Source organism: Microtus oregoni, unplaced genomic scaffold (assembly GCF_018167655.1).
Source record: "Microtus oregoni isolate MIOR12 unplaced genomic scaffold, Mior012 000010F_ref0000083, whole genome shotgun sequence".
NCBI classification, from domain to species: Eukaryota; Metazoa; Chordata; class Mammalia; order Rodentia; family Cricetidae; genus Microtus; species Microtus oregoni.
The window spans coordinates 37,055,704-37,075,540 of record NW_024543069.1 but is presented as its reverse complement, the minus strand read 5'-3'; the positions used below and the strand labels follow the sequence as shown (position 1 = coordinate 37,075,540).

At 45.0% G+C, this 19,837-nt stretch overlaps 1 protein-coding gene across 3 annotated transcripts in view; it reads right to left on the bottom strand.

The window, feature by feature from the left end:
* Trpc3 (transient receptor potential cation channel subfamily C member 3) overlaps window positions 1-19,837 on the bottom strand; it is a 68,485-nt gene that overhangs the window by 30,261 nt on the left and 18,387 nt on the right. For all 3 annotated transcript variants that reach the window (XR_005974944.1, XM_041659583.1, XM_041659582.1), the window contains exons 2-4: window positions 17,874-18,645; window positions 9,721-9,909; window positions 1,201-1,365 (exon numbers count right to left, since the gene is read on the bottom strand). Coding sequence is in view for 2 of the 3 variants with exons in the window: in XM_041659583.1 (XP_041515517.1) it covers window positions 1,201-1,365; window positions 9,721-9,909; window positions 17,874-18,645 (1,126 nt within the window). In the remaining variant the exon portion in view is untranslated. The remainder of the gene's footprint in view (window positions 1-1,200; window positions 1,366-9,720; window positions 9,910-17,873; window positions 18,646-19,837) is intronic.

Below are 19,837 nucleotides of genomic sequence, written 5' to 3'. Positions count from 1 at the left end.
GCTCTTTTATAAGAGGTAAAAATGTATGCCCCAAGATGCCCACTGCAACCCTAACCCTCTCTAATTGACTGAAAACCTGAAGACGGACTCTTGGGTACCAGAACTTGGTGATGCATTTCCTCCAGGAAGGGAATCTAGTTGGGTTGTAATTTTCTGCTGACTTCAGGCTCTTATGTGATTTGTGTTCTAGTCTTTAGTGATTATGTTTGTAAAGAACTGTAAAATAGCTTCCCCATGATACAAACAAAGAATCCAGCAGTCATCAAACTTGGTAAAAACGACAAACTTTCTACCTTTTATTGAATGGGGCAGCTCAACAAGGAAGTGTGCTGGATATACACACCCAGAGAAGACAGCTGAGCCACAGCCAACGTTAGACTTAACAGGGTCATTTTTTAGTGACCTTGACTCATTTTGCCTGAAACAGATTCTGATTTAAATAAAACCAGACTTGTGAATATAGACACGAGATTAAAGGACCTGAGGGCAGCTCCTCTCCAGGGATGTGCCCCTTATTACCAGATTCTGTTAGCAGGATTCATGTTCTTGTCCACATCTTAATCACGACCACATTAGCTCTACTTGGGCAGGTTGAGAGGAGAAAGGTACCGGAGTCATCCAAGCAAAATCAAGCAGTTCAAACAAAATCCAAAGCACCCTAAGTTCAATTCTACTCGAGTTGGAACTTTCTAGAAGAATAAAGGACTTGAGAACCCATCATGGGCATGATTAAAGGTTAAATAATACTTTTGATATCCATGAGCTCAATACTCACCCCCCCCCATGTTTCTAATGGGTTCAGATGAGCACCCTGAAAATAGTTAGCCATTTTTATGATCTCACTGAGCACAGCTGTCTGCTTCCCTTCTCTTCCTTCGGCCAGCTATGACCATATTCTCTTCTTACTACGCTGTCAGAAGTAACTCCATTCTCTCTAGATACTTATTACTTCTTGTCTACCATGGGAATTTTACCCTGAAAGCCTTATTATGCCACGCCTGCAAATGTGATCTGTTCTGATAGCCCCAAATCCTTTCCAGCTCTCTCCTGGAGTTGATCCACCCACTACAAAGTAGAACGCGTTCCATGGTCACTTAGAAGGCAGAGCCAAAGAGCTGGGAGCCTGAACATTAGCTGCTGCACTTTCCCAACAGAGATACACAATATACCAAGCACAGAGGGGAGGGGGGAGGCTAGTACCCGGCTACAAGGTGCAATCCAATAGCCAATGGCAAGGAACGGAAGGCCCAAGGCCACGACCAGCACGACCAGGCACTTGATAGCGATGGTCTGTTCCCGAAGGCCGGAGAGATTCTCATACCAGATCGTCAGAAGCTGTTGTTGGCAGTTGGGGTGAGCCACGAACTGTTGGGAGTAGAGGGAGAGACAAGTTAGTAGGCCCTGTCCACAGCAGAGCATTCCAATACATGCCTTTGGGGCTGGAGAGATGGCTCAGTGGTTAAGAACAATGACTGCTCTTCCAGAGGTCCTGAGTTCAATTCCCAGCAACCATGTGGTGGCTCACAACCATCTGTAATGAGACCTGGTGCCCTCTCCTGGCCTACAGGCAGGATACTAAACAAACAAACAAACAAACAAATAAATAAATCTTAAAAAAAAAAAAGGCGTGTGCCACCATATCCAATACATGGCTTTGTAGAACACAGCCTTTTAAAACCTCCTGGGTTCTCCCTTCCTATTAGAACAGAGGTGGAAACCAAAGGAGAAAGCTGAAGTCACCCTCACTTTCAGTCCTTTCTGGTAGCTGACTCCTCTCTGGCCATGCCTAACACTGGCTTTCTGTTGGGAAACCGTGCCCCCCACCATATCTCTTGCCAGCTTTCTTGCCTTTATTTCAAAATGGAAAAGGCAAACGGTGATTTGGCTTATTGCTGACTAGAAGTAAGAGAAGTGTTAATAAACTTGTGAGTTATTCCTAAAATACTACACGTATGAGAAAATACAAAAATGATGCAAATTGAACTCCTGTGCTGTGGCTGAATACGAAAGGAAAGGACGGGCAGAGCTGTTCCTGTGCCAGCAGGTATCATGCAGGGCCCCCGTTAGCACCACTCTTAACCTCCAAGCTATCTCCAAGCTATCTCCCCGGCCCTGTTTTTTTTTTTTTTTTTTTTTTTTTTTTTTTTTTTTATTTATTCCTACACACTTCTATCCTGCTTCTAAAACATTTTTAATTTTCTGACATGGGGTCTCCTACTGTAACCCAGGCTGGCCTAGCGATTGCTCTCTTTATTGGATAACTTATTGTGAAAACAGCATTGCTTTGGGTCAAATGCTGTCTTCAAATTCACATTTTGAACTCCTTACTCCCAAGGTGCTGGCCCTAGGGGGCAGGACTTCAGGGAACACTTGGGGTCTGGGGACAGAGTACATGAGATGGTGAGATTGGTGCCTATGTATTATAGACACCCCCCCTCCCCCCCACACACAAGGCTCTGCTTTTACCACATGTATTACAAAGAGAAGTCAGTACTTTGCAATTCAATAGAAACAGCTCTGCTGCCATTGTTGGCCATAGATTCCCAGTCTCAGGGATGTAAGAAACAGGTTTCTGTTGCCTATAAATCACCCTAGTTAGGGTGCCTTGCTATAGCACCCAAAGAGCCCAGAAATATCTGGACAGAGGTTTCTTCTGATTGTTCCACCATTGCCAGTCGCTAAGAGTATGTTAGGTCTTCTTTCCAAACAATTTACTTACTGTCTTCCTCTCTCTCTTCCTCTCCTTATTCTTTTAAGGCAGAGTCTCACTCACTATGAGCCCAACTGGTCTTGAATTTGGGTTCCTGCTTCAGGCTCGTGAATACTGAGATTAAAGATGCATGTCACCCACACCCTGTAAAGTTCACGGTTTCAAAACCATCTCACACACTAGCATAGTCATGAGATGACCTCTTGGAAAATGCTGTAGACTCAATCCAAACAGAATTCCCAGGTCTGTGTTCCCTCGGAGTCTGTGAAGAGCTCCAAATCTCCACTTTCCCCCTGTGTTATATTAAGATCATTTCTTTTCTGTTTTACTCCTCCCCCTACAGCTCCTAAATGTCTATCATGTTTATTCATTCACCCTTCAGAAGGCTTTCTACACTATCAGCCAGCCACCGCTCTGGGCATTTGGCACAAGATAAAAATAGGAGTCAGAACAGAAACAGAGGGGGAGTGGATGGAGGAGGAGGGGAGGGCAAGGGAATAGGAGGATAGGAAGGAGGCAAAATTGTGGTTAGGTTGTAAAATAAATAAATTTAATTAAAAATAGGAGAGTTTGTATCACTTTAAACCATGAACAGTCATTTCTTCAGAGCACATAGCAGGCCTTTGAGGATTTTTTGTTTAACTATGTAAACAAACTATGTGTTGCTGTTTTACCTTGCCTGACTAAGGCACCTGATTGGTCTAACAAAAAGCTGAATGGCCCATAGTGAGGGAGGAGGTGTAGGTGGAACTTCCAGGCAGGGAGAGTAAGGAGGAGGAGGAATATGGGCTTGCAAAAGAAAGAAAAGGAGACAGCAGGAAGACACCAGGGACCAGTCAGTCAGACATGGAGGAGGCAGGAAAGTAGGACATACAGAATGAAAAAAACAAAGGTAAAAAGCCCCGAGGCAAAACATAGAGGACTAGGAACAGGTTCAATTAAGTTAAAAGAGCTAGAGAGACAAACCTAAGCTAAGGCCGAGCATTCATAATTAATAATAAGTCTCCATGTCTTTATTTGGGAGCTGGTTGGTGGCCCAAAGAAAATTCCAGCTACAGCAGGTTGTCAATAAATGCTATGTTAAGTCATAATAAAACTGGTCTCCACATCCTCATCAAGACAGTAAGTTGGAACAAAATCGCCTTAGTGGAAATGTTTCAGTACTAAGGGCTCCACATTTGAGAGACAAGACACTGCATGGATTCAAGTCATAGCTCTCTGGAGACCCCAGGCAGCCAGGCTGAAGACAAGGAGCTGGGCATACCAGGAAAGCCACAGGTTGAACATAGGGTATCATTGTATGAGATTACTGTTTGGGGAGTCAAGCTTGTACTTTTCTGGGGCAACCCAAAGATTTCTGTAAGTTATAGAGTATCCACAGGGCTAGGAGACAAATGCATGGATGAACTCACTTCCCTGTAGAGAGTATCTCTAAGTTACAATAATAAATTAAAAACAACACAGTCCTTTGAAGGATAAAGATGACCATAGAAGAGCCATTTGGTGCTTGTCAGTTTGTGCTCCCATGTTTCCACCACGCTAGGATACTGTTAGTGCTTCCGAAGGATACAGCCCTGCCTGCCAGTGCCTTCATCTTGGACTTCCCACCCCGGCGCTGTGAGAAGAATACATACTGTTTGTAACACACCCAGACTCAGTTATTGTCACAGCAGTACAAATGAACCGAGACATTGCTTTTCTTAGGACCTACACTGTACCAACACTGTCTTATTACTATTGTCTGTGCGTGTGTGTGTGTGAGCATCGGGGTGCCGTGGAACTAATGTGAGGGTCGGAAGGGAACCAGTGGGCTTCCTTCTGCCTCCATGCAGGATCGGCAGTGTCTTAGTTAGGGTTTGTATCGCTGTGACAGAGACCCTGACTGAAAGCAATTTAAAATCCCAGCGCACTCTCCATCACTGATGGAGGGCAGGGAAGGAGCTCATGGCAGGCACCTGGAGCAGGAGCTGAAGCAGAAGCCACGGAGGAGTGCTGCTTACTGGTTTGCTCCTTGGGGCTTGCTTAATTTGTTGGTTTTTGTTTGCTTGTTTGTTGTTGCTGTTGTTTTTTTACTTTTTTGTGTAACCTAGATCCATCCTCTTGGGGATGCCATTGCCCATGATGGGCTGGGCCCTCCCATATCCCCACAGACTTGCCTACAGGCAACGATGGTGCCATTTTCTCAACCGAGGTTCTTCTTCCCAGATAACTCCGCCTTGTGTCAAGTTGAAAAGCCAACCAGGGCACAGGGGGGTGAACTCAGGTCGCCATGCTCCCCAAGCAACCGCCTTTCCTCTTTCCTCGCTGAGCCATCCCACCAGCCTGCTTTGGTTTGTTTTGATTTTGAGGCAGGGTCTTACTCTATAGCCCAAGCTGGCCTAGAGCAGAAAGCAAGCCTCCTGCTTCAGTCTCCCTCATGCCGGGATTATAGGTCTGAGCCACTCCCAACACTGGGCCACCTTTTCCACACAGAGTATGTGAGATGATACACATTGACCCTTAGGGCTTGTACCACAGGTGCCAACACTTAGTACATCTTAAATCCTAGCACCTCACCTGCTGTGAAGGTAAACTCAGCATAACTGGCCAATTTCCTGTCACTAGGATCACAGCCTATGCTCTTCCTGAGCTATGTAATATCATCTCTGCTGAATATGTTTAAAATCCATACAAATAGAACTTCCTCAACAATTTAAAACTCCTAATACAAATACACAAGGCACATCTCAAAAAAAAAAATCAACACAATATTAGCAAGTGAGAGCAAAACACCCTAATCCATCAGGAGATTGTTTTTTTTTCTTTCTTTCCAACAACTTCAAAAGAGGGCAGAAGCCTTTATCTCTTAAACCACTCTATTTCCTGGGGAAATGTCCTTATGATACCACACGGTCATAGCTGGCTGCGTCAGATTCGTGTGTTGTTTCCCAACTGCAGTGGAGCAGCAAATGGAAGTCATTACAGAAATAATACCCTGATTGGAGGCTTTCTGATTCGAAGAGAAAATGTTTGACACATAAGAACATTCCAATCTTTCAGTGGAACAAAACTAACACAGCATTAAAGAACGAACACACACACACACACACACACAGAGGGAGAGAGAGAAAGAGAGAGAGAGAGAGAGAGAGAGAGAGAGAGAGTCAAATGAGCAGTAGGATGGTAGTTGCCCCATCAACCAGAGCAAGGCGATGGAAGACAACTGAATAAGCGTATACCTAAAATGACTGTGTGATACTATCTATTTAAACTCCTCTCAAGTGTGGAATGCTATGCAAAATTCTTGGGGGTTTCCGCTCTTGTTTTAATGACATTTTATGTTAGTCACGTGTACGTCCCTTATTCTCCCTCTGCGCCCTCAGGTCTGAGGCCTCTTACACCTTCTGCAGAGAAACACAGGATAACTGAATGTGTCCATATTGCCGCAGGTCTAATTTTTAGATTACTGTTCTGTTAAGGATGAAATTAGGGCACTGGGAGAGAACTCCGGAGATTATTTTTCTCTAGAGCCTAGTTTTACAGACTAAATAGCCTACCCTATCCAGTCAACAAATTTAATATATATTAAATATCTATATTAATATCTATCTATCTATATCTATCTATCTATCTATATCTATATCTATATCTATCTATCTATCTATCTATCTATATATATATATAAAATCTATAGTGAAGATTGCTCACCATGATGTAGGTACAGATGGGGGTGTGTGTGCTGGGGGGGGGGATGGAGCAGGGAGGACAAGCCCTGCTCTCCTAGCACAGAATAGCAGAGAGGGATGGACAGAGTTAGAATGAAAGGAGTAAATGTTCTGTAAGGCAGAGAAGACAGAATTGAATTATTGATTTCATCAGCACCACCAAGCACTGTAACTACTCATTGAGAGCAGATACACACACACACACACACACACACACACACACACACACACACATTAGCATTTCTTTACTTTGAAAGAAGGTTGAAACAGGTTTCAGGTTTCGATACAGACCCCAGGCTAGCCTGGGGCTAGTGGTCCTCCTTCCTCAGCCTCGTGAACACTAAGATCACAGGCATGTGCCATCACACCTAGCTGATGTTTATTACCACAGGGTTTACATTTTTTATTTACTTTCATTAACAAATGTTTTTAGATTTATGTATTTCACATGTATGCGTGTTTTGCCTGCATGTATGTATGTGCACCTTGTGCAACCACCGGATGGTTGTGAGCCTGAGAACTTAACCCAGGTCCTCTTCAAGAACAGCAAATTCTCTAACCGCGAGGGAATCTCTCCAGCCCCTTCCTTCCAGATTTTGTTGATGATCTTTCTAGTGTCTGGAAGTTACAAACTATATGCTGTCGAGTTATCTGTAATTTTGTTTTAAGGCTTATTTTAAAAAGATTTTTAAAAATTGTACGTATATAAGTGTTCTACCCGCATGTACGTACATCACATGTGTGTCTAGTGCCCAGAGTGGCCAGAAGAGGGCGCTGGATCTCCTGGAACTGGAGTTATGTATGGTTGTGAGCCACCATGTCAATAACGGTGACCAAACCTGGGTCCTGTGCAAGAGCAGCAAGTGCCCTTAACCTCTGGGTTATCTCTCCAGTCCTTCAAGATGTCTAATATTATTATATAAAAAGCTCTTTCCTAATAAATATTAAATTCATAGCCATGCGTGTTGATTGGTAGCAAATTTTTGCTTACAATACTGCATACATTGTAATCGACGCATCCACTTGTTTGGAATCCGGTAAGCCATTCAGTCGGCAAGTGGGTTGGCTACAGAGCATCTCTGCAGATTAGCTGTTTCTGCTAGCATGACACTTTCGATGAGATGATAAGAAGCCTGTGACAACTGAAATCAATTCTCCCCTCTCAGGTGTCAAACACAAGAGACTAATGTTGCAAGATCTGTGACTTTGTCTGGACGCTTTTCTAAAAACGGCTTGCCATCAGTCTTGTTCAAAATTATCTCCCCCCCCTCCAGCATAAGCAAAACCTCCCAGGAAGAACTCCCCAAGAGGCATTTGGTTATCTTTGATAGGATCTGTACCCAGAAAAGTTGTGTTCTTCCAATTTCTAGTGAAAATAAATCTTCACAGCATTAATGACTGACCCAAATCCCACGGATATGACACAAAGTCCTCTGTGTTGTGGTGGAAGTGTGTGTGCCTGTGAGTGGACATGCATGTGTGTGTGTGTCCACGCAGCCTTCTCACACCTGGAAGGTGCGGGAGAGATGTTTCTCCACCCTTGCTTTGTTAGAATGTGAATGCTGGTTTAGGTTTCATTGGCCAGAGGCCAGTGGCAGGCTTGAGTTGCAAGAGGTCTTAGGACAACCGGACAAGGGCTCAGCGTCCCTACTGCTAGTGCCATCACTGGCCACTCACAGCAGGTGGCCCCAGGGAGTCCTGGACTTGGATCTGGTTGAGGTTTCTGGATGTCTGGGTTGTACACGCAGGTCCCTTTGCTTTTCCTTTCAAGTCTAAGAACTTCCAAGGGACCTTTGCTGACTTCTTCCTTGATAAACTAGTTTGATAACAAGGGTTGGATTTAGAGCAAGGAACACGAAATTGTCTCTGGTTCTTCAACTTGCCTAAGAGCCATCATTCTGACATGAAACGTTGTAGCAGAGATGCTATAAGCCAATCATTAGTGAATGTCACAAAATGGTCCTCGTGATAACTATATGCATCACCTCACAGAATCTTTAAACAACTGTTATCTCCCCCACTTTACTGAAGAGTAGACCAGGGTCTAAGTGATGTCCATGGCCAGTCAAGAGCCCCTGGTGACATCTCGACGTGACCCTGGCAGCCTTTCCTTGTAAGCACGAGAACACAGGAAGGAAGAACAGAAGACATGGCTGTTCACAGATGACCAGATCATACTCAAGACACACCCTTTACATAGCTGCTGCTTTGTCAGCTTCTAGCTTTTACTATCAAAGATTTATTTTATTTTAAGTGTGTGTGTGTGTGTGTGTGTGTGTGTGTGTAGGTGGGAGTTTGTTGTCCAGCACTGAATCCCTTGGAGCTGGAGTTACAGGTAGTTGTGAGGCGCTCACCATGTTGTTAGCAACTAAAATTGGGTCCTCTGGAAGAGAGGTACATGTTTCTGACCACTGAGCTCTCTCTAGTACCGGCCAGCTTCTCTTAAGTACAAAAACTCTCTCTGTTACACAATATACTTAAATTATCCAATTCCAGAAACTCAGATTTTTCACATATAAGATAATTTAACTACTATTTTTATCAATTGTTTAATAGCGCAATGCAAACTAGAAAATGAAAGCACAGAACAGTTTTTCTGTAGAAGTCATAATAAAAGTAACCGTAGTCTTTATTTATGGCCCTGGCATGACTATCTCCATATTCATATCACAGCAGACATGTCATTTAAGCTTGGTAACCCTCAGTTTCCTTCTATAGTAGAATCCTATCATCTGTCTTAGCTGGTTTGTAGGTAAAATAGATACAAGCTTGTGGTAAGGATCAACACAAGGACTATGTTATGGTACCTTGCAAATGCATGCAAGCAGCAGCCTTATCATTATCATTATTTTATTTTTTGTTTTGTTTTGTTTCTGAGACTGCATCTTATGTAGCCCAGGGTGGACCCAGACTTGCTAGGCAGCTGAGGCAGGCTTTGAACTCCTGATTCCCCTGCCTCCACTTTCCAAGTGCTGGTATTAGATATGTGTGCCACCATGCTGTTATTATTAACGGCATTGAAATGCACAGTTTGCAGAGTGCTTGGCTTATCCTAATCCATTTAAATTACACTAAAACTCTGAGATACATTAGAGACAGAATCCTCTTATCGGATGAAATGGAAATATAGAGAAGGCTCATCCTTGCCATCGAGAAGCCCTGGATCCTGTAACGGATAACCCTTGAGAAGGAACAGAACCTTTAACTTTGCCCCGATGCGTCTTCAATCTATTCTGATTGTTTTCCAAGAGTTCCTTTGGATGGCAGCATCACCCGTTCATGTCTATGGATGAGTGGCTCACTCACCTTTTTCACTTCATACTTGATGGCAAGTTTGACCCGACTCAGGGAAGCCTTGTGCCTGTGTGTCTCCAGGGGCTCTGCTGACTCCAGATCTCCATTCAGAATGGCTTCCACCTCTTCCGAGTCCCGACACAGGTCCAACACGCCCACCACAAAGTCTTTGCATTGCATGGAGAGTTTCCTGTAGTCGTTCTAAAATGAGAGGTTTGGTATTTAATGTCAAGAATCTCTCTAATTCAGTGCCCATGGTTGGGGATGATGGGGGAATAGATAAAGGTAACCCTGCCTGGGTAGGGTAGGCAGACCCTACCTGGATACAAGGCTGCTTAAGGCAGATACAGTTGGATTTTCCTGCCCCCACTAAGTTTCCTTCTGCCCAGATGAATGAGAGCTCTGAAACTTATATGGACATGATCTTACATATATGTGGACTCTTAAAATGTCAAAGTCCTAGAAACGAAGAACAGAATGGTGCTTAGCAAGAGGACAGGAGGTAGAGAGCCACAATATGCTAATCTACTTGATTTAACCATTCAGTATTGTATACCTGCACACTATATGGCACATCATAATATGCTCAATTATTATTTATCAAGTTCAAAGTGTAGCTGGGCCTAAGGTGCATTTGGTGCTGAGATTTTGTAGGGGTGTTTGCCTTTGAGATGGGGTCTCCCTATGTAGTTCATACTGGCCTAGAACTCACCCTGTAGCCACAGCTGGCCTTAACTTAGAAATCTTCCTGGTTCTACCTACCCAGTGCTGTGATTTCAGTTGCGCAACATCACACCAGCTTATAAAAACAAAACTTCCTCAAAAGAGCCAGGCGTGAGAGCTCACAGGAGGAGCACCACCCTGAATTTGAGTCAAGCTTGGGCTGTGTAGTGAATCTGAGGTCAGCCTGGGCTACTATGTAAGATCCCATCTCACAAACAAACAAACAAACAAACAAAAACCACCAACCAACCAACAAAACAAGGCCTGAAGAAACAAAAGTAGCTCCAACAAAAATATGGTATGCACATAAGTCACTGGTTTGTTTTAAATAACAACAGAAGTATAATAGCACATCTTAACGCCACAAACACTCCTGCCTGTGGAGTCTGCAGAAATGCCAGGATTCCAGGTCCAGAGAGCAGGGAAGGCACCCCTCGCTGGATACTGGAGTTTCCACAAGCTGATTTGGAACACTGGAATCTTCTCCTCTTCTGTGGTTTTTGTCTTTCCCTCTCTCCCTACTTTTTTGCTCTTTTATGAAAGCAATTAGCTAGACCCAGAAAGGACCCTTCTGTTATATAAAAGTTTGTTATATGAAGGAAAAAAGAGACCATGGCTAAGTGCCAATACTAAACGCCAAAGTCAAAACAAGTTTTATCTCTTTGTATAAGCAATAGCTATTTTGAAGCGAAATCAGGGCCACTTCCATACTGGAAACTTTCTAATGTGGCAGACTGGTGCAAAAGGGCGACGTTATATGAAAACGCACCCAGTTTCTTATCTGCGGCATTGCGAGAAACACTGCCTCTCAAACCCAGATCTGCTAGTGCAGTTCAGCGACACCAAGGACCCTGTCAGAAATGCAAGCTTACATCCTGCCCTAAAGTAAAAACTAGGAAGGACTGGCATTCCTATTCAGCTCAGAGTTTACGAATGATTAACAGTAACTGGAGAGGAGGCAGGCCTGTCCCAAAAGATAGCCATCTTTCTGGTTCAGCTGAAGGGCTTGCCATGGTTCCTTGCAGGAACGGAAGGAGAGAAATGGCTGATTCTATGGAATTGGATTCTCCAGGGTTACAGAGTATCAATACCTGAGAGAAAAGTTTCCAGGCCACTGGAACTAACACTTTGCTAAAAATAATCTGTGAATCTTTAATTCCATTTGCATATTTATTTGGTGTGATGGATGGTTGGCAGCCTCCCTGTTACCTTCAGAAGGGAGCTCTATTTTTAGCCCATTGGGTCCAGTTAAGGTACCACTGGCTGTCTCCTGGGGAAGCGCCTTACTTTCGGAAACCCCATTTCTACCTTGGCGGCTTTGACTAAAATTTTAACCTATAGAAAAAGTTAAGCCAGACACTCTATAACCATAGCATTTAAGAAGCTGAGGCAGGAGGATGACAAGTTGGAGGCTAGTCTGGGCTATATAGCCAGACCCTGTTTGGAAAACATTTAAAAGTTAACCACATGACAATCTAATTGATGTACTTGAGAAAATAGAATCCCTCGCTTCAATGTGGTCTGAGATACTGTGTCTTGATAACTAAGTGATACTTCACATAGCAGAATTTCTAGGCTCCAAAAACATTGTATTTCAGGAAGACACAAGGAATTCCAATTTTCTTCTCCCTTAAACAATGTGATTTGGTAGGCAGAAACCACACCACCAACTAAAATAAACAAGAAGAGGAGGCCGTTAAAGGATACGCAGACTGGAATAGTTTCCACTTCGATTATCAGCAAATGCAGACAAAGAACATAACAGTTAATCCTTATGCCCTCATAAGGGAACAGATAAAATGAATAAAACCCCAGTTTCCATTCACGCTGGCTCCATTAACATGATAATATTAATCAAACATGCAGTCTCTAGTTCCTATGTAGAGTGTGTGTCAGTTAAACACCCATCTGCCTGCCGTTCCCGGGCTGGTGCGGTGTTTTATCATGGTTTACAGGACTACACGCTCCTTTCCTAACACAGCCTTGTAGATGGAGGTTCCTCCTGCCACTCCTCGGTTCGGGGTGTTCTGCAGGATTTGGTGTAGCAGAGGTGGGTGGACCCTTTCTTTGTCACTTGGAAGTCAGCGAGACATCTGTGCTGTGACAGGTCAGGGTCGCTTTATGAGCTTTTAAAATCATCACCACCTGGAAGTTGTTCAGTTTAAAGGAATCCGGGTGACTTCTTACATAGCCTGACTGATGGATCACTCAAGACAGAAACAAACAGAAGGCTTCAGGGATCCTGTAAGTTGTAGGGATAATGTTTTGTTTGTGCAGATTAGACAGTTACTATTGGAAGATGTCTGTTGCCCAAGTACAGAAAACAAATCAAGGAACAGATAATGCTGGGTTTTGTTTTTTGTTTTAACACAGGGTTTTACTCTGCTGCCCAAGATGGCTTCCAACTCTAGGTCCCGGGGTCCCTCCGTCCAGCCTCCTCAGCCACTTACTTAGCCTACAGGCAGGTACCACTTCACCTGGCCCCTGCTGAGTTCCTTGCTTCAGTCACGGCTTTTAGAGCTATCCAGAGTGCTCAGGAAAAGATGGAGTACTCCGAGTCCTTAGTCATCAGAGAAATGTAAATCAAAACAACTCTGAGATTCCATTTTACACCTGTAAGAATGGCCAAGATCAAAAACACTGATGACAACTTATGCTGGAAAGGTTGTGGGGAAAAGGGAACACTTTTGCACTGCTGGTGGGAATGCAAGCTGGTACAACCCCTTTGGATGTCAGTGTGGCGATTTCTCAGAAAATTAGGAAACAACCTTTCTCAAGACCCAGTAATACTACTTTTGGGTATATATCCAAAGGATGCTTAATCATGCCACGAGGACATGTGCTCAACTATGTTCATAGCAGCTTTGTTTGTCATAGCCAGAACCTGGAAACAACCTAAATGCCCCTTGACCAAAGAATAGATAAGGAAAATGTACATCTACAAAATGGAGTACTACACAGCATAAAAAAAAATGACATCTTGAATTTTGCAGGCAAATGGATAGAGCCAGAAAACATCATTTTGAATGAGATAACCCAGACACTGAAAGACAATTATCACATGTACTCATAGGTGGTTTTTAAACATAAAGTAAAGAAAAGCAGCCTACAAATCACAATCCCAGAGAACCTAGACAACAATGAGGACACTAAGAGAGACTTACATAGATCTAATCTACATGGGAAGTAGAAAAAGACAAGGTCTCCTAAGTAAATTGGGAACATGGGAACCATGGGAGAGGGCTGAAGGGGAGGGGAGAAGCCGGGAGGGGAGCAGAGAAAAATGTAGAGCTCAATAAAAATCAATTTTAAAAAAGGAGAAAACAAAACAAAAGGATGGAGTACTCTGGCCAATGACACTCTTCCCTCCACTGCCAACATCTGTATTGTCTGCTAGTCTACCCTGAGCCCCTCCCCACCTCGCACTGCTTCATAACCCAGATCAGACCAGCAGAGACACCAAGCTGCTCTCAGTTTAGTTTTGTGGAGTCCGCTTCACAGCTCTTTCTCAGTACATGGTCTCTCTACCAAGTCAGGTGACCAGAGCAGAAATGAAAAACTCCAAGGACCTGTTAAACCTGAGGCAGAGCAATGCCGTCCAGTTTCATCATGGCCTCTCCACAGCCCTTATAATTTTTTGGTTTAATCTCCATTTGACCATGTACCAGTTGGGTTAATCTGGGATTTCCTCAGCCTTTCCCTTAAGCAGAATCCTACCTTCTGTTTGTCCTGAGAGGACTAAATGCCAAGAGCATGCTTGGTATGCACCAGGAGGCTGAGGCACGTGTCAGTGTCAGAAGGCATGTTATTTCGAACATAAAACCCAAGATCGGGGGTGGAGGTGGCTCAGTGGTTTAGAGCACTAGGTGTTCGTCCAGAAGGGCTGAGTTTGGTTCCCCCGCACTTACACGGCAGCCTATAACTGTGTGTAACTGCAGTTCCAGGGGACGCCATACTCTCTTCTGGCCTCTGAGGGTGCCAGGCACACATGTGGCGCACAGACACGCATGCACAGGCAAAACACTGGTATTTATTTAAATAAATAAAACCTCGGCCAGGGAACCAAGATGCCGTGATGGAGTTTAGTCAGTATGACCTTGGCCTCTGTTTCCCCTACCCCCCAGCTTGTAAACCGAGAGGTCTGCCAGACAAGATCGTTCCAGCATTTCCTCCTGCTGTAAAAAAGGCCTTCTAACTTGTGATCTTGCTCCTTTCCCCTTTTCCTTCTAGGTCTGCTATGGTAGGAACTGAAACTGCTTTCTACTCGGAAGAAAAAGAGAGGCACAGGAGGGGGGGGGGATCTCTTGCCTTTCTTTTATTTGTTTTAACCAGAAAAGCGCATCACCGGCCCAATTAGAATCTGGAAATTCCTATTGTGTTCTTGTCTCTAATAAATGGCAGGCTCCCTTGCCATTGACTGGCAGATGATGAGACCCAAGTCTCCATTTCTCAGAACAGCGATAGACATTGTCTGCACAGCCACGCTGCTCCGTGAATAACACGCCATTGGCTAGGTCAGTTCCTCTAAATCCGTGACCTTGAGGGCTCGGGTTTCTGAGACAACGACCTTCACATGTTCTCTGTACTCCCCAAGGAACTGTGGGGAATGTGGCAATGGTGAGAAAGTGTGCCTTCCAGGTCAGTGCTAAGACGCTAGAACAGGTGTCTGGAAGGGGAAGGCATTACCGTGCTTCACCAGGGAGCACCGCGCCCTCTCCTCATTTTCAGGCCAGGACTCTGAGCTGAAAATCCCTCTGGGAAGAAGTACAGCAAACAGCACAGAACAGGGAAAATTAGGTTACCTGCTTTCCTCAGGAGCCATCTTTGCTTGTCCTGTCCTGTCAGGGCCCGGACGGCTGGGCTAGGACTTTGGCTGCCTACGGCCCTGACAGATGACAGACAGGGGTATGGGGTGAGAGGGCAAAGGAGAGATGGGATAAGAAGGAACCGAAAAAGACAGCCCAGGAGGGGGAAGACGAGGCGCGTGGTGAGGCAGAGTGACTCTCCAGAGACCGACTCCCCAGGAGCTGCCCTGTTCCGCTCACAAGGTCTCTGTGACTCTCAAGCTTGCTCTGTAGGCTGGATTGGGGACATCTGAGATACAGATGGATTTTGCATAGCGTCGGCTATGGTGTCTAGCCTTGAGAACTCAGGTGCGTTTTCTCCTGCTTTGCTTTTTTTCCTTGTGGTGTTTTCCCACCTCTGGAAGGTTCTCAGAGGTGACCCTTCCCGTCAGAGTAAAGGAGATTCCAGTCTAAGCATTTCCAGCGTGGATTTAGCTGGCTGCAGGGGGAAACTATGAATAACAAATTCTCTTCCATCGCTCCACCAAGGCGACTTCTCTGTGTGGAACGGCAAACATCACCATCTTTAGTAAATTATTAAAATGTAATCCAAGAAAATATTCCCTTTTATGGAAGTTCTCTTGCAGAGTTTCAACATATATCAAAAAAGTACATAAAGCAAGTTTCTGTAACATTTGAAGTATCAAATAAATAATTTAGAATTATGCTTTTATGACTATCTGAAAAATAAAGAAATGATGTTTAAGAGTATTTTGCCCAGATATTTTTCTACTCTGCCTGATAAGTTTGAAGCTTTAAACATGTTCTCCCTGTGGTCTGTCTAAAAAGTTTTCAAGCCTGGTGTGGTGGTGCGTGTCTGTAAACCAAGCCCTTGAGAAGTGGAGGCAGGGGGATCAGAAGCTCAGGGTTATCCTCAGCTGCATAGCAAGTTCAAGGCTAGCCTGGGCTACATGAGACCCTGTCTTAAAAACTCAGATATGAAACAAAAACAAATTTCATCTTGAATTTGAGGAAAGAACTCTTTTTAAGTAGTCCATAATAGATGTCCTTACATAAGCAAGACTTACTTTATTCTTCAAATTTCCCACATTTCCCCATTTTGTTTTACAACAAAACGTTCAGATTTGAAAAGAATAAAACATGAATAGATTAACAAGATTGTTACACCAAGGCCAGAACTCCTCCAAGACACAGCGAGGGTGGGCAGACAGATTATAGACTGAAGGTGGCAAGCTAATTTGTGCTGTTTTCCTGAAATCCTCGAGAAAGTAGATTTTCCTTACCTTGAATTACATTGCCAACTGCGCTTGAACTCCTCCCCCAACTTAATTACAAAAGTATTTATTAAGACGTCAAGGACAGAATAAACACCCATTCCAATGCTATTACTCTGCTAAAAAGATGGGGAGCTGAGGAACAAAGGTTTGTAACCACCCCCTCGCCTAGGGGGAATGCGAGCAGCGGGAATGGGCTGCTGAGAACTGGCGAGTTTCACCTTTGTGATAGATACCCACTCTACCCTAGTTTTAAGGACTAGGAGCATTTAAAATCCATAGGAGGGGTGGCATTGGAATACAATTTTTAAAATGCTCGATCATGAATATAGGATTTTCATAAAATAATACTGATTGACAGAAAAAGGTAACCCATTAAGAAAACTGGGAAAACAGAAAAGGCCCCACGATGAAGCAAAACATTTTGCTGTCCTTTGTGTTTCTGGACTGACCCAACAGTCAACAGCTCATGGCTCTAAACATGTTCATGGAATTCAAGGCGAGGCATCTGTCCCATTAATGACGTGACTTTAATATTAACAATAGCACAGTATTCTATATTTGCTTTTTAAATTTTGATTCAGGTAGGGGTGTCCAGTCTTGACTTTGCCATATGACACCGCCATCTACAAACGTGCTGAGTAGAAATCATAGCTTTCCCAGGAAGCATGCAGCCTATGAAGCGCATGTTGGACACGGCTACATCTAAAAATACACGAAAGCTCGGGGTCATGAGTAGAACTTCAAAGAAATGAACGCTTCATCCGAGACAAGAAAGAGAAGCCTCCCCCCACGCCCCCTCCACAGTGCTGCCTTCTGACTTGGTGACACCATGCAATAGAACAGAAAGAATCTGGAAAGCAGACAGTCCTGTCAAATCTCTCCTTCATCAAAGGGAGACACAGAACTTGTGGGTTTTCAATACTTATCCAGGACACAGAGCAGCCACCATCACAACCTCTCTCTAATGCTGTGTGCTATGTTGTCACCAAAGAGTTTGCTGCAGCATGTCACTGAGAGGAGAAAAACCACAAAGCAAGGCGTGCTGTAAGCTCAGCATTTGGGAGGCTGAAGCAGGGGGGTTGTTGTGAGTAGCTGGCCATCATCAAGAGCTATGAAGTATGAGGACAGCCTAGGACCCTATCTATACCAGAAAGAAACTTGACCTGGTAACACATTCTTGTCAACCCAACACTTGGGAGGTTGAGACAGGAGGATTGCTGTGAATTCGAGGCCAGCCGGAGCGGTAAAGTGAGGATCTATCTTAAAACAGACAAACAGACAAAATCCCAACAGACAAGGGGCAGAACTGACACTTGTGTATACCCGAAGCACAGCAGGCAGGGGGTTTCCACTGGCCTACCTTGAACTCCTTCTCTATGTTAGCTAGCTTGGCCAGCTCATTGCTGAGTTCCAGGGCCGTGAGCACCGGGTCCTCGCTGGAGAGTGACAAGTATGCAGGGCTGGCCAGTCCCTTGTAAGCGTTGATCCGAGACCTCGAGTGGCTGAAGGCATCAAGCCGCTGCTTCTCAGCACAGTCGGCACAGCGACAGAAGTAGTCGTGGGGCCGCTCGATGCGCGCGCCCTTGAGTAGCAGCAGGTGCACCACCTCGTACTTATGGCAGTGTGCAGCCAGGATGATGGGCGTGATGTCAGGCGAGAAGCGTGTGCCATCCTCATCATAGGCATAGAAGTCATCGTCCCGCAGTTCCTGCTCGCAAGGGCTAAGTGTCAAGCGCCGGCTGGCCGCAAAACCTGGGTGGCCCAGGATGGCCTCCACGATGCGCACATAGCCCTTGCTGATGGCTAGCAACAGCGCATCACCTATACGTGCCAGGTTCTCCTTCTTCAGCAGCAGCTCAGTCACCTCCAGATGCTCATTGCCGACAGCCAGCTGCAGTGCATTCTGGCCCATGTAGTCCACACAGTTGACGTTGAGCGTTTGGGACTCCTCCAGCATCTTGCGCACCACCGGGATGTTGCCGTACTCTGCAGCGTCCAGGAAGCGCTCCTCCTCGGCTGTGAGGCTGGGCCCACGAGAACCAAACATGAAGGCCGGGCCACGCACCGCCTGGCGCCGGCCCTTGTCACGCATCCCTGCAGTGCGCCACCTCGACGGGCTGCCCTCCGAGGACCTGATCAGTGGGGTGACAAAATAATGTGGGACTTTGAGGCCTGTATCCTTCTGCCCCAGCAGACCCGGCTGCAGACCCGAAGCCAGGGAATGGCTGGGGAAACTGCTAAGATCGACCACCCCAGCTACCCCTCACCTAACACAGGCTGCCTGAGCTTCATGAGCCCATGGCCCTTCCCAATTGCAGGTCCAGTTCATTCTGCCTTCGGATGGAAAAATAACAGAATCATTTTCATGCACATACCCCTCCCTAGTAAAAAACACAAAAGAACAAAAAAACACTCCATACCACTCTGTACCCTGCCGCTTCAGCCTGGTTCCTGCTGTTAAATAGCTTAGTGACAGACACTTGGCCTAGCACGTGTGAGGACTTGGATTCAATCTCTCCTACCACAAAAAGAAAACCCATCCTAGGAACAGTGTCTATGGACACGCAGCATCCATGCCCCAGGCTGGAGTACCCAACGGAGGTTAATTCTTGTCAAGAATCAGGACAGAATAACATTCTAAACCAAAATTATACACGCAGCCGGGTATTAAGTTGAGTATCATCTCCCAAGGCCTTAGCTTTAGCTTTTTCCTTCCCCTACCAAAGGTCGGTTTGTTTGCTTGCCTGCTTGTTTGTTTTTACAGCATTCATCTTTGCAGTGACCTAGACAAGATTCACCAAATAGAAAACCCAAGCATCAACCTAGATTCACGTCATTGAATATAACTCTCATTGTAAGGGCTGATAAATTACTAAATTACACATTCGCCTGTAGAACTAGAAGGAAATTACTTGACCAGTAGATTAAAAATAACTAGTGTTACTTCACGAACATTGCTCCAGGTACGGCTCCTCGGGCCAGAACAATGTGCCTTGCAATCCCGCTACCAGCCACACCAGCTGAGACTGAACGGCCTCAAAGCCAACGCCGTGGACTGGTGTGTGCAGTCTGGGTACATGATTTTATTTCCTGGGTCTTCTTACCCCATATGTAAAACCCAGAGGGGGGGTTCCTCCTGCTGATCCCAGAACTCAGAAAGCCAAGAACTTGTCTCCTCAAAAAGAAAGGAAGGAAGAGGAAGGAAGGAAGGAAGGAAGGAAGGCATTTGAAAATAATAAATAACGCCAGGCATGGTGGCACAGACCTATGGTTTCAGTTACTAGGGAAGGAATTGTGGAGGGAGTGTGGGGAGGGGGTGTTAAC